This window comes from Sebastes umbrosus, unplaced genomic scaffold (assembly GCF_015220745.1).
Source record: "Sebastes umbrosus isolate fSebUmb1 unplaced genomic scaffold, fSebUmb1.pri scaffold_180_arrow_ctg1, whole genome shotgun sequence".
NCBI classification, from domain to species: Eukaryota; Metazoa; Chordata; class Actinopteri; order Perciformes; family Sebastidae; genus Sebastes; species Sebastes umbrosus.
In genome coordinates, this window is record NW_023618492.1 from 3053 (window position 1) to 18041 (window position 14989).

General features: G+C 46.5%; 1 protein-coding gene across 1 annotated transcript; it reads left to right on the forward strand.

Moving 5' to 3' along the window:
• The first annotated feature begins 346 nt into the window (after nucleotides 1–346).
• On the forward strand, nucleotides 347–14780 carry LOC119484370 (glutamate receptor ionotropic, NMDA 3B-like). Its single transcript, XM_037763161.1, has 5 exons — nucleotides 347–548; nucleotides 4007–4158; nucleotides 5107–5271; nucleotides 7645–7712; nucleotides 13699–14780. Exons 1-5 carry the CDS (start codon nucleotides 464–466, stop codon nucleotides 14477–14479), a joined length of 1251 nt encoding a protein of 416 aa, XP_037619089.1. The 5' UTR covers nucleotides 347–463; the 3' UTR covers nucleotides 14480–14780.
• Nucleotides 14781–14989: the final 209 nt, after the last annotated feature.

The following is a 14989-nucleotide window of genomic DNA, read 5'->3' on the forward strand; positions in this document are numbered from 1 at the left end:
TGAAGGACACTAGTTGCTGTAGTTGTTGTAGTAACCGTGTTGCTCTGTGTTGAAGGACACTAGTTGCTGTAGTTGTTGTAGTAACCGTGTTGCTCTGTGTTGAAGGACACTAGTTGTTGTAGTTGCTGTAGTAACCGTGTTGCTCTGTGTTGAAGGACACTAGTTGCTGTAGTTGCTGTAATAACCGTGTTGCTCTGTGTTGAAGGAGATTACTTGCTGTAGTTGCTGTAGTAACCGTGTTGCTTTGTGTTGAAGGACACTAGTTGCTGTAGTTGTTGTAGTAACCGTGTTGCTCTGTGTTGAAGGACACTAGTTGCTGTAGTTGCTGTAGTAACCGTGTTGCCCTGTGTTGAAGGACACCAGTTGCTGTAGTTGCTGTAGTTGTTGTAGTTGCTGTAGTTTCCATAGTAACCGTGTTGCTCTGTGTTGAAGGACAGATCCTCCTCAGCTTGACGCCTTCATCATGGATAAAGCTCTGCTGGACTACGAAGTTTCCATCGACGCCGACTGTAAACTGGCAACCGTCGGAAAACCGTTCGCCATCGAAGGTGAGACAGAATGTTTGTCTGTGGCGTCGGACGTCTCTGTGACCTCATCCCGAGGTTCTGGTTAGAGGTTCAGGTTAGAGGTTCAGGTTAGAGGTTCAGGTTAGAGGTTCTGGTTAGAGGTTCAGGTTAGAGGTTCAGGTTAGAGGTTCTGGTTAGAGGTTCAGGTTAGAGGTTCAGGTTAGAGGTTCTGGTTAGAGGTTCAGGTTAGAGGTTCAGGTTAGAGGTTCAGGTTAGAGGTTCAGGTTAGAGGTTCTGGTTAGAGGTTCTGGTTAGAGGTTCAGGTTAGAGGTTCTGGTTAGAGGTTCTGGTTAGAGGTTCTGGTTAGAGGTTATGGTTAGAGGTTCAGGTTAGAGGTTCAGGTTAGAGGTTCTGGTTAGAGGTTCAGGTTAGAGGTTCTGGTTAGAGGTTCTGGTTAGAGGTTCAGGTTAGAGGTTCAGGTTAGAGGTTCAGGTTAGAGGTTCTGGTTAGAGGTTCAGGTTAGAGGTTCTGGTTAGAGGTTCAGGTTAAAGGTTCAGGTTAGAGGTTCTGGTTAGAGGTTCAGGTTAGAGGTTCTGGTTAGAGGTTCAGGTTAGAGGTTCTGGTTAGAGGTTCTGGTTAGAGGTTCAGGTTAGAGGTTCAGGTTAGAGGTTCAGGTTAGAGGTTCTGGTTAGAGGTTCAGGTTAGAGGTTCTGGTTAGAGGTTCAGGTTAAAGGTTCAGGTTAGAGGTTCTGGTTAGAGGTTCAGGTTAGAGGTTCTGGTAGGGGGTTCAGGTTAGAGGTTCTGGTTAGACGTTCAGGTTAGAGGTTCTGGTTAGAGGTTCTGGTTAGAGGTTCAGGTTAGAGGTTCAGGTTGGAGGTCCAGGATAGAGGTTCTGGTTAGACGTTCAGGTTAGAGGTTCTGGTTAGACGTTCAGGTTAGAGGTTCTGGTTAGAGGTTCAGGTTAGAGGTTCAGGTTAGAGGTTGAGGTTAGAGGTTCTGGTCAGACGTTCAGGTTAGAGGTTCTGGTTAGAGGTTCAGGTTAGAGGTTCTGGTTAGAGGTTCAGGTTAGAGGTTCAGGTTAGAGGTTCTGGTCAGACGTTCAGGTTAGAGGTTCTGGTTAGAGGTTCTGGTTAGACGTTCAGGTTAGAGGTTCTGGTTAGACGTTCAGGTTAGAGGTTCAGGTTAGAGGTTCTGGTTAGAGGTTCAGGTTAGAGGTTCAGGTTAGAGGTTCTGGTCAGACGTTCAGGTTAGAGGTTCTGGTTAGAGGTTCTGGTTAGACGTTCAGGTTAGAGGTTCTGGTTAGAGGTTCTGGTTAGACGTTCAGGTTAGAGGTTCTGGTTAGACGTTCAGGTTAGAGGTTCTGGTCAGAGGCTCTGGTTAGAGGTTCTGGTTAGAGGTTCAGGTTAGAGGTTCTGGTTAGACGTTCAGGTTAGAGGTTCTGGTCAGAGGTTCTGGTTAGAGGTTCTGGTTAGACGTTCAGGTTAGAGGTTCTGGTTAGAGGTTCAGGTTAGAGGTTCAGGTTAGAGGTTGAGGTTAGAGGTTCTGGTTAGACGTTCAGGTTAGAGGTTCAGGTTAGAGGTTCAGGTTAGAGGTTGAGGTTAGAGGTTCTGGTTAGACGTTCAGGTTAGAGGTTCAGGTTAGAGGTTCTGGTTAGATGTTCAGGTTAGAGGTTCTGGTTAGATGTTCAGGTTAGAGGTTCTGGTCAGAGGTTCTGGTAGGGGGTTCAGGTTAGAGGTTCTGGTTAGACGTTCAGGTTAGAGGTTCTGGTTAGAGGTTCTGGTTATAAGGTTCTGGTTAGAGGTTCAGGTTAGAGGTTCAGGTTGGAGGTCCAGGATAGAGGTTCTGGTTAGACGTTCAGGTTAGAGGTTCTGGTTAGACGTTCAGGTTAGAGGTTCTGGTTAGAGGTTCAGGTTAGAGGTTCAGGTTAGAGGTTGAGGTTAGAGGTTCTGGTCAGACGTTCAGGTTAGAGGTTCTGGTTAGAGGTTCAGGTTAGAGGTTCTGGTTAGAGGTTCAGGTTAGAGGTTCAGGTTAGAGGTTCTGGTCAGACGTTCAGGTTAGAGGTTCTGGTTAGAGGTTCTGGTTAGACGTTCAGGTTAGAGGTTCTGGTAAGAGGTTCTGGTTAGACGTTCAGGTTAGAGGTTCTGGTTAGACGTTCAGGTTAGAGGTTCTGGTCAGAGGCTCTGGTTAGAGGTTCTGGTTAGAGGTTCAGGTTAGAGGTTCTGGTTAGATGTTCAGGTTAGAGGTTCTGGTCAGAGGTTCTGGTTAGAGGTTCTGGTTAGACGTTCAGGTTAGAGGTTCTGGTTAGAGGTTCAGGTTGGAGGTTCAGATTAGAGGTTCTGGTTAGAGGTTCTGGTTAGAGGTTCCGGTTAGAGGTTCTGGTTAGAGGTTCAGATTAGAGGTTCTGGTTGGAGGTTCAGGTTGGAGGTTCAGATTAGAGGTTCTGGTTAGAGGTTCAGGTTAGAGGTTCTGGTTAGAGGTTCAGGTTGGAGGTTCAGATTAAAGGTTCTGGTTAGAGGTTCAGGTTAGAGGTTCTGGTTAGAGGTTCAGGTTAGAGGTTCTGGTTAGAGGTTCTGGTTAGAGGTCCAGATTAGAGGTTAGAGGTTCTGGTTAGAGGTTTTGGTTAGAGGTTCAGGTTAGAGGTTCTGGTTAGAGGTTCAGGTTAGAGGTTCAGGTTAGATGTTAGAGGTTCAGGTTATAGGTCCAGATTAGAGGTTCTGGTTAGAGGTTCTGGTTAGAGGTCCAGATTAGAGGTTAGAGGTTCTGGTTAGAGGTTTTGGTTAGAGGTTCAGGTTAGAGGTTCTGGTTAGAGGTTCTGGTTAGAGGTCCAGATTAGAGGTTAGAGGTTCTGGTTAGAGGTTTTGGTTAGAGGTTCAGGTTAGAGGTTCTGGTTAGAGGTTCAGGTTAGAGGTTCAGGTTAGATGTTAGAGGTTCAGGTTATAGGTCCAGATTAGAGGTTCTGGTTAGAGGTCCAGATTAGAGGTTAGAGGTTCTGGTTCGAGGTTTTGGTTCGAGGTTCAGGTTAGAGGTTCTGGTTAGACGTTCTGGTTCGAGGGTTCAGGTCACATGTTTAATGTGTTTGGTCTTCACAGGTTTAGATGTACAAACATGTCTTTGAGTGTGTTTCTGGGTCTTTGAGTGCGTTTCTGGGTCTTTGAGTGCGTTTCTGGGTCTTTGAGTGCGTTTCTCGGTCTTTCATCCGTTGGCTTCCTCTGAGCTCTGAATATTTTTATTGAAACTCGTTTCATAAAGTTTCATCATCAACCACTTCATTTTCTCGACCAATCAGAGGAGAGGAAGCGTCTCCCAGCAGAAGGTCTGACAGTTGAACAGGTTAAAGATTCACTCAGAGCTGTTTCCTCCTGCAGAGACTCGGCTGAGAAAATACTATATATATTTATATTATTTATATATAATATAAATATATATATACACATTAACATGAAGATATTTCACTAAATACAAATAATGTTTATTGTTTATTGTTGATTGTTATTCTTCAGGTTACGGTATCGGTCTTCCTCAGAACTCCCCTCTGACCTCCAACATCTCAGAGTTCATCAGCAGATATAAATCAGAGGGCTACATGGATCTGCTGCACGACAAGTGGTACAAAGTGGTTCCCTGTGGGAACCGAGTGTTCGCCGTCACCGAGGTTAGTGGGGTTCATGGGTCAGGGGTTAGGGTAAGGGGGTTAGGGTTAGGGGGTTAGGGTTAGGGGTTAGGGGGTTAGGTTTAGGGGTTAGGGGGTTAGGGTTAGGGGTTAGGGGGTTAGGGGGTTAGGGGTTAAGGGGTTAGGGGTTAGGGTTAGGGTTAGGGTTAGGGGTTAGGGGGTTAGGGGTTAAGGGGTTAGGGTTAGGGGTTAGGGGTTAAGGGGTTAGGGGTTAGGGGGTTAGGGCTAGGGTTAGTGGTTAGGGTTAAGGTTATGGGTTAGGGGGTTAGGGCTAGGGTTAGGGGTTAGGGGTTAGGGGGTTAGGGGTTAGGGGGTTAGGGCTAGGGTTAGGGTTAGGGGTTAGGAGGTTAGGGTTAGGGTTAGTGGTTAGGGTTAGGGTTAGGGGTTAGGGGGTTAGGGGGTTAGGGGTTAAGGGGTTAGGGGTTAGGGGGTTAGGGGGTTAGGGGTTAAGGGGTTAGGGTGTTAGGGCTAGGGTTAGTGGTTAGGGTTAAGGTTATGGGTTAGGGGGTTAGGGCTAGGGTTAGTGGTTAGGGTTAGGGTTAGGGGTTAGGGGGTTAGGGCTAGGGTTAGGGGGTTAGGGGTTAGGGCTAGGGTTAGGCTTAGGGGTTAGGGGTTAGGGGGTTAGGGCTAAGGTGAGGGGGTTAGGGTTAAGGTTAGGGTTAGGGTTAGGGTTAGGGGATTAGGGCTAGGGTTAGGTTTAGGGCTTAGGGGTTAGGGGGTTAGGGCTAAGGTTAGGGTTAGGGTTAGGGTTAGGGGGTTAGGGTTAGGGTTAGGGGTTAGGGGTTAGGGGGTTAGGGTTAGGGTTAGGGGGTTAGGGTTAGGGTTAGGGGTTAGGGGTTAGGGGGTTAGGGCTAGGGTTAGGCTGAGGGGTTAGGGGGTTCCTGTCTGTCTGTCCTTCCTTTCCTTTCCTTTCTTCTTTTTCTCTCTCAGACTCTTCAGATGGGGATCAGTCACTTCTCTGGACTCTTCGTGTTGTTGTGTGTTGGAGTCGGCGGAGCGTTGCTGACTCTGGCAGGTGAACACGGTTTCTACCAACTCGTCCTTCCGCACATCCGCCGCCGTCAGAACCTCAAATACTGGCTGCACACCTCACAGGTGAGACTAACTCTAATCCCTAACCCCTGACCCCTAACCCCTAGCCTCCCAGGTGAGACTAACCCTAATCCCTAACCCCTGACCCCTAACCCCTAGCATCCCAGGTGAGACTAACCCTAATCCCTAACCCCTGACCCCTAACCCTCCAAAGTGAGACTAACCCTAATCCCTAACCCCTAACCCTCCCAGGTGAGACTAACCCTAATCCCTAACCCCTAACCCCTAGCCTCCCAGGTGAGACTAACCATAATCCCTAACCCCTAACCCCTAACCTCCCAGGTGAGACTAACCCTAACCCTAACCCCTAACCTCCCAGGTGAGACTCAGTGTTCGTGTTCACTTCAGATTCACCTTTTTATCAGGCTGTAGCAACGGAGTTTGATTTTTGACCCACAAAAAACCATCAATGAGAGAAGTGTTGAGGTGATGAAGAGGTTCTAAAGGGTCTTAAGGAGGTGCAGAGGAAGTGTTGAGGTGATGAAGAGGTTCTAAAGGGTCTTAAGAGGTTCAGAGGAAGTTGTGAGGTGTTGAAGAGGTTCTAAAGGGTCCTAAGAGGTGCAGAGGAAGTGTTGAGGTGTTGAAGATGTTCTAAAGGGTCCTAAGAGGTGCAGAGGAAGTTGTGAGGTGTTGAAGAGGTTCTAAAGGGTCCTAAGAGGTGCAGAGGAAGTTGTGAGGTGTTGAAGAGGTTCTAAAGGGTCCTAAGAGGTGCAGAGGAAGTGTTGAGGTGATGAAGAGGTTCTAAAGGGTTTTAAGAGGTGCAGAGGAAGTGTTGAGGTGTTGAAGAGGTTCTAAAGGGTCTTAAGAGGTGCAGAGGAAGTGTTGAGGTGTTGAAGAGGTTCTAAAGGGTCTTAAGAGGTGCAGAGGACGTGTTGAGGTGATGAAGAGGTTCTAAAGGGTCTTAAGAGGTGCAGAGGAAGTGTTGAGGTGTTGAAGAGGTTCTAAAGGGTCTTAAGAGGTGCAGAGGAAGTGTTGAGGTGATGAAGAGGTTCTAAAAGGTCTTAAGAGGTGCAGAGGAAGTGTTGAGGTGTTGAAGAGGTTCTAAAGGGTCCTAAGGAGGTGCAGAGGAAGTGTTGAGGTGTTGAAGAGGTGAGGTTCTAAAGGGTCTTAAGGAGGTGCAGGGGAATTGTTGAGGTGTTGAAGAGGTTCTAAAGGGTCCTAAGGAGGTGCAGGGGAAGTGTTGAGGTGTTGAAAAGGTTCTAAAGGGTCCTAAGGAGGTGAACAGGAAGTTGTGAGGTGTTGAAGAGGTTCTAAAGGGTCCTAAGGAGGTTCAGGGGAAGCGTTGAGGTGTTGGAGAGGTTCTAAAGGGTCCTAAGGAGGTGCAGAGGAAGTGTTGAGGTGTTGAAGAGGTTCTAAAGGGTCTTAAGGAGGTGCAGAGGAAGTGTTGAGGTGTTGAAGAGGTTCTAAAGGGTCCTAAAGAGGTGAAGAGGAAGTGTTGAGGAGTTGAAGAGGTTAGATTCTAAAGGGTCTTAAGGAGGTGCAGGGGAATTGTTGAGGTGTTGAAGAGGTTCTAAAGGGTCCTAAGGAGGTGCAGAGGAAGTGTTGAGGTGATGAAGAGGTTCTAAAGGGTCTTAAGAGGTTCAGAGGAAGTTGTGAGGTGTTGAAGAGGTTCTAAAGGGTCCTAAGGAGGTGCAGAGGAAGTGTTGAGGAGTTGAAGAGGTTCTAAAGGGTCTTAAGGAGGTGCAGAGGAAGTGTTGAGGAGTTGAAGAGGTTCTAAAGGGTCGTAAGGAGGTGCAGAGGAAGTGTTGAGGTGATGAAGAGGTTCTAAAGGGTCTTAAGGAGGTGCAGAGGAAGTGTTGAGGTGTTGAAGAGGTTCTAAAGGGTCTTAAGGAGGTGCAGAGGAAGTGTTGAGGAGTTGAAGAGGTTCTAAAGGGTCGTAAGGAGGTGCAGAGGAAGTGTTGAGGTGTTGAAGAGGTTCTAAAGGGTCTTAAGGAGGTGCAGAGGAAGTGTTGAGGAGTTGAAGAGGTTCTAAAGGGTCGTAAGGAGGTGCAGAGGAAGTGTTGAGGTGATGAAGAGGTTCTAAAGGGTCTTAAGGAGGTGCAGGGGAAGTGTTGAGGAGTTGAAGAGGTTCTAAAGGGTCTTAAGGATGTGCAGGAGAAGTGTTGAGGAGTTGAAGAGGTTCTAAAGGGTCGTAAGGAGGTGCAGGGGAAGTGTTCAGGAGTTGAAGAGGTTCTAAAGGGTCGTAAGGAGGTGCAGGGGAAGTGTTGAGGCTTTTACAGATTGTCCAGCTCAGAGAACACTGAACTCTGGAACCAGACGTCAGAACTTCCAGCTGTCATCTGACTGTGTTCTCGTTCTAAACAGCTCATTTATGATTCGTTTCCTTTTCCCGTCGAGTGGATTAAAAACTGATCGGACTGTTTGTGTGTTTCACAGAAAATCCATCGAGCTCTGAACATGACGTATGAAGACGTGAAGAGGCAGCGAGCTGAGAAAGAGAAAAGGTTCGTCTTTTGTCTAATGTCATCAACATGTTGATTAGAAATACATCAGTGTGTTTATTTAGTTCATTTGTTTGTGCAGTTAAAGGACCAATCTTTAATCTATATTAACTGTAATAAATCATCTTTAATCTATATTTACTGTAATAAATCATCTTTAATCTATATTAACTGTAATAAATCATCTTTAATCTATATTTACTGTAATAAATCATCTTTAATCTATATTTACTGTAATAAATCATCTTTAATCTATATTAACTGTAATAAATCATCTTTAATCTATATTTACTGTAATAAATCATCTTTAATCTATATTAAATGTAATAAATCATCTTTAATCTATATTAACTGTAATAAATCATCTTTAATCTATATTAACTGTAATAAATCATCTTTAATCTATATTAAATGTAATAAATCATCTTTAATCTATATTTACTGTAATAAATCATCTTTAATCTATATTAAATGTAATAAATCATCTTTAATCTATATTAACTGTAATAAATCATCTTTAATCTATATTTACTGTAATAAATCATATTTAATCTATATTAAATGTAATAAATCATCTTTAATCTATATTAAATGAAATAAATCATATTTAATCTATATTAAATGTAATAAATCATCTTTAATCTATATTTACTGTAATAAATCATATTTAATCTATATTAAATGTAATAAACCATCTTTAATCTATATTTACTGTAATAAATCATATTTAATCTATATTAAATGTAATAAATCATCTTTAATCTATATTAACTGTAATAAATCATCTTTAATCTATATTAACTGTAATTAATCATCTTTAATCTATATTAACTATTAATAAATCATATTTAATTTATATTAACTGTAATAAATCATATTTAATCTATATTAACTGTAATAAATCATCTTTAATCTATATTAAATGTAATAAATCATCTTTAATCTATATTAACTGTAATAAATCATCTTTAATCTATATTAACTGTAATAAATCATCTTTAATCTATATTAAATGTAATAAATCATCTTTAATCTATATTAACTGTAATAAATCATCTTTAATCTATATTAACTGTAATAAATCATATTTAATCTATTTTTACTGTAATAAATCATATTTAATCTATATTAACTGTAATAAATCATCTTTAATCTATATTAACTGTAATAAATCATATTGAATCTATATTTACTGTAATAAATCATCTTTAATCTATATTAACTGTAATAAATCATCTTTAATCTATATTAAATGTAATAAATCATATTGAATCTATATTTACTGTAATAAATCATCTTTAATCTATATTAACTGTAATAAATCATCTTTAATCTATATTAACTGTAATAAATCATCTTTAATCTATATTAAATGTAATAAATCATATTGAATCTATATTTACTGTAATAAATCATAAAATGACCAGAGATTAAGGAAACACAGGTACCGGTACGTCTCTTTGTGGTCCGTGTGCAGCTGGTTATTGAGGCAGCGAGTGTTTGAGACATACAGACGCTGAAGTGATTCAGAATGCTGCCTGCCAGAGGCTAACGCCGGGATGCTGACGCCGGGACGCTGACGCCGGGACGCTAACGCCTGATGCTAACGCCGTGATGCTAACACACGCTCAAGGCCGGCACACACTTAAAGATTTTTCAAATCTTAACAGATGTGTAAAATGTGAGAGAGCTCACACATAACGCCAAGTTCTGTTAACGTTAGTCATGGGATGAAGGGATGGAGACAAGTTAAATAAACACTTGTGTTGTTGCCACAAATCAACCAGTTACTGCTCCATCTCTGAGCTCCATCTCTGAGCTCCATCGCTGAGCTCCATCTCTGAGCTCCAATCTCTGAGCTCATCTCTGAGCTCCATCTCTGAGCTCCATCTCTGAGCTCATCTCTGAGCTCCATCGCTGAGCTCCATCTCTGAGCTCCAATCTCTGAGCTCATCTCTGAGCTCCATCTCTGAGCTCCATCGCTGAGCTCCATCTCTGAGCTCCATCGCTGAGCTCCATCTCTGAGCTCCAATCTCTGAGCTCATCTCTGAGCTCCATCGCTGAGCTCCATCTCTGAGCTCCATCGCTGAGCTCCATCTCTGAGCTCCATCTCTGAGCTCATCTCTGAGCTCCATCGCTGAGCTCCATCTCTGAGCTCCAATCTCTGAGCTCATCTCTGAGCTCCATCTCTGAGCTCCATCTCTGAGCTCATCTCTGAGCTCATCTCTGAGCTCCATCGCTGCGCTCCATCTCTGAGCTCCAATCTCTGAGCTCATCGCTGAGCTCCATCTCTGAGCTCCATCTCTGAGCTCCATCTCTGAGCTCATCTCTGAGCTCCATGGCTGAGCTCCATCTCTGAGCTCATCTCTGAGCTCCATGGCTGAGCTCCATCTCTGAGCTCCGTCGCTGAGCTCCATCTCTGAGCTCCATCTCTGAGCTCCATCTCTGAGCTCATCTCTGAGCTCCATGGCTGAGCTCCATCTCTGAGCTCATCTCTGAGCTCCATGGCTGAGCTCCATCTCTGAGCTCCGTCGCTGAGCTCCATCTCTGAGCTCCATCTCTGAGCTCCATCTCTGAGCTCATCTCTGAGCTCCATGGCTGAGCTCCATCTCTGAGCTCATCTCTGAGCTCATCTCTGAGCTCATCTCTGAGCTCCATGGCTGAGCTCCATCTCTGAGCTCATCTCTGAGCTCCATGGCTGAACTCCATCTCTGAGCTCCATCTCTGAGCTCCGTCTTACTACTACTTTATGCTTCACGTTTAGCATTAGCTCATGCGTTAGCTCATGCGTTAGCTCATAAATGAGCTGGAAAGATCATCTTTACAACCATCAAACAATCAGGGCCTAAAGTCAGCTTGATTCTGGTGTAGTACCAGAATCAGTACCAGTACCAGTGTGGACACTGCAGAACTGTTATCAGTCACCCTGGAGCAGACGAGCCACGGCTCCAGTATTTCTTTTAATTTGGACTTCAGTACCCTTCAGTTTAAACGCTTGCTGTCAGTGTTACATTTTGCTCCTTTAAGAAATCTGATAATAGACCCACTTGCATTTCTATCAAAGTTTAGTCCTGAAAACATCCATCCATCTTCAACCTGTTATCAGGGATCGGGTCGCGGGGGCAACAGCTCCAGCAGGGGACCCCAAACTTCCCTTTCCTGGGCCACATTAACCAGCTCTGACTGGGGGATCCCGAGGCGTTCCCAGGCCAGAGTAGAGATATAATCTCTCCACCTAGTCCTGGGTCTTCCCCGTGGTCTCCTCCCAGCTGGTCGTGCCTGGAACACCTCCCAAGGGAGGCGCCCAGGAGGCATCCGTGCTAGATGCCCGAACCACCTCAACTGGCTCCTTTCGACGCAAAGGAGCAGCGGCTCTACTCCGAGTCCCTCACGGATGACTGAGCTTCTCACCCTATCTCTAAGGGAGACGCCAGCCACCCTCCTGAGGAAACACATTTTGTGCCCCCCTCACCCCATACTCCCGCAGCACCCCCCACAGTATATCCCGGGGGACTCGGTCATACGCCTTCTCCAAGTCCACAAAACACATGTAGACTAGATGGGCATACTCCCGGGCCCCCGAGGCACCTAAGACCGTAAAACCACAGCTCACCGCCGCAGCTTCAGCAATGGAATCTTTGAACATCGCCCACTCGGGTTCAATGCCCCCAACCTCCACAGGGATGCCAGAAAAGCTCCGCCGGAGGTGTGAGTTGAAGATCTCTCGGACAGGAGCCTCCTCCAGACATTCCCAGTTCACCCGCACTACCCGTTTGGGCTTACCAGGTCTGTCCAGAGTCTTCCCCCACCCTCTGACCCAACTCACCACCAGATGGTGATCAGTTGACAGCTAGCAGTTAACATGCGGCCTCAGATCAGACGATACGATTTGAAATCGATCATGGACCTTCGACCTAGGGTGCTCTGGTACCACGTACACTTATGAGCATCCTAATGTTGGAACATGGTGTTCGTTACGGACAGTCCATGACTAGCACAGAAGTCCAGTAACAAACGACCACTCGGGTTTAGATCAGGGAGGCCGTTCCTCCCAATCACGCCACTCCCAGAGTCTCCATCGTTGCCCACGAGCACGTTGAAGTCTCCCAGCAGAACTATGGAGTCCCCTACTGGAGCCCCATACAGGACTCCATTCAGGGTCTCCAAGAAGGCCGAATACTCCGAGCTGTTGTTCGGTGCATTCGCACAAACAACAGTCAGAGTTTCCCCCCCATAACCCGAAGGCGTAGGGAGGCGACCCTCTCGTCCACCGGGGTAAACTCCAACGTAGCGGCACTCAGCCGGGGATTTGTGAGTATCCCCACACCCGCCTGGCGCCACACACCATGGGCAACTCCAGAGAAGAACAGAGTCCAACCCCTATCCAGGAGTACGGTTCCAGAACCGAGGCTGTGCGTAGAGGTAAGCCCTACCAGATCCAACTTATAGCGCTCCACCTCCCGCACAAGCTCCGGCTCCTTCCCCCACAGAGAGGTGATGTTCCACGTCCCCAGAGCCAGCCTCTGCCGCCCGGGTTCAGTCCGTCGAGGTCCCTGGCCTTCACTGCCACCCGACCCCAGCGGTTCCTCCGGCAGGTGGTGAGCCCACAGGATGGAGAGGAGGGGGGTGCCACGTTGCTTCTTCGGGGTAACCCCGGCCGGGCTCCGTCGCAAGCCTGGCCACCAGGCGCTCGCTGACGGGCCCCCCGTCTGGGCCTGGCTCCAGACGTGGGCCCCGGGCTTCCTCCGGGCCGGGTAACTCCTCCTCTGCCTCGTTTCGTCATTGGGGTTTTATGAACCATTCTTAGTCCGGCCCCTCGCCTGAGACCAATTTGCCATGGGAGACCCGACCAGGAGCACGAGGCTCCAGACAACACAGCCCTCAGGGTCATAGGGACACACCAACCTCTCCACCACGGTAAGGCGATGGTTCCCAGAGAAACAGATGATTTTAATATTCATGTAGACGTCCATAATGATTCAACTGGCTTCTCTCAGAACTTACAGAACTTACTAACCCTAACTTACTTAGACTAGACTAGAGACTAGACTACACCAGACTAGAGACGAGACTAGACTAGACTAGAGACTAGACTAGACTAGACTAGAGACAAGACTAGACTAGACTAGATTAGAGACTAGACTAGACTACACCAGACTAGACTAGAGACAAGACTAGACTAGACTAGACTAGAGACGAGACTAGACTAGACTAGAGACTAGACTAGACTAGACTGGACTAGACTAGAGTAGAGACTAGACTAGAGACTAGACTAGACTAGACTAGAGATGAGACTAAACTAGACTAGACTAGACTAGACTAGACTAGAGACTAGACTAGAATAGAGACTAGACTAGGCTAGACTAGACTAGAGACGAGACTAGAGACGAGATGAGACTAGACTAGACTAGAGACTAGACTAGACTAGAGATTAGACTAAACTAGACTAGACTAGACTAGACTAGACTAGAGACTAGACTAGAATAGAGACTAGACTAGACTAGACTAGACTAGACTAGAATAGAGACTAGACTAGACTAGACTAGAATAGAGACTAGACTAGACTAGACTAGACTAGACTAGACTAGAATAGAGACTAGACTAGACTAGACTAGACTAGAGACTAGACTAGAGACGAGACTAGACTAGACTAGAGACTAGACTAGACTAGACTAGAGATTAGACTAGACTACACGCCATCTCCATCTACCATGTGTATCTGATAGTGTTGTAGTTAAATTTAAGAGACTCTCTCTAAACCGAACCGCTGGAGCCTGATGGCCGCCCACCCAGAGCCGAGTTCTGGTTCTGGTTCTGGTTCTGGTTCTGGTTCTGGTTCTGCCCAAGGTTTCTACCTGCTAGAGGGGAGGTTTTTTCTTGCCACTGGCGCACCAAGTGAATTCGGGAGCTTTTGACAGTATCCCATGGTTCTTATAAACAGATGATGTGATGTGTTAGTAGACCTTCATGTTTCTCTGTTTCTGTTCAGCTGTAACCTGCAGAAGCCCCCACCGGGCCCCCCCGCTCCGCCGGCCCCCGGCGCGTCGGCCAAGTGGAACAACGAGGCCACTAAGGACGCTGCTGCTGCCGCCGTTAAGGACGTCCGAGACTTCAAACGAGTCCAGTTCAACCTTGAGACCCTCAACACCCGCCGCCTGCTCGCCCGCATTGCCGCTTCTGATGCCAAGGGAGGCGGGGCCAAATCTGAGGCTCAGGGACCAGCCAAGCCGAGGGCGGGGCCAAACAGTAGACTGTGTGAGAACGGAGGACCGGCGGCTTCGCTTGCTAGCCTGGTGCTCTCCTTACCCTCATCATCCCCATCTTCTGCTTCCTCCTCTGGCCGACCCAATACCTCTGCTCCCCCTGTAGCTGTAGCCCCTCCCCCTGAATCTGTAGCCCCGCCCCAAGTCGCAGTGGCCCCGCCCCCTGCAGCAGTAGCCCCGCCCCAGCCTGGCGAACTGCAGGAGCTGCAGGAACAGATCGACCAGATGAGGGAGAAGCTGAGGACGGCTCTAGCCAGGAGGGCCGAGATCCAGACCACTCTGGCCAAACCTGTTGCCACAGTGACCAACAACCCGTCTCCAGTTACCACGACGACAACAAATACTACAACAACGACAGGAGCGCCGCCCAGCGCCCCGCCCACCATCGCCCCGGTAACGACCTTCCCTGCCAACACGAAGTGTGTGACGACCATGACGGACCCACCTCACAAAGTCCTGTCCAAAGTCCGGCCCCTCCACAGCAGACTGACCAATCAGAGGAGGTGATGCTCTCCGTACAGGTCACATGACCCTCTCCACACGGCGGCTGTTTTAAACTGCTGAGTGGAAAATAAATCAGGGTTTTATTTTTAAATGGCAAAGTAGAGCACTAAGAACAAAGTCATTATTACATCACACACAGCAGGATGTGACATCATGCATGACGGAGACTTTTAATACAACAACACAATAAGACCTTTAACTTCCTGTTTATGTTCCACCTCATCTGACGGACCAACTGTTAGTTAGTAGCTACAGACGATGATGTTACCGTGATCAATAAAGACTAAGGTCACCTTGAATACAATCACATGGCTGGTATTTACTTCTTTACATTTAGTGCACAGATGAAGGATGAAGGAGTAAAAACTCTTAAAATGAAAGATTCTCCTTAATGTGTCCCTATTAACGGACTTTAATTATTAAAATAAGGGTCGTAAAGACATGTGTGGGTTTACTCTGGTTCTCAGGTGTCCTCCCACAATCCAAAGACATGCAGGTTAGTGTGAGTTTACT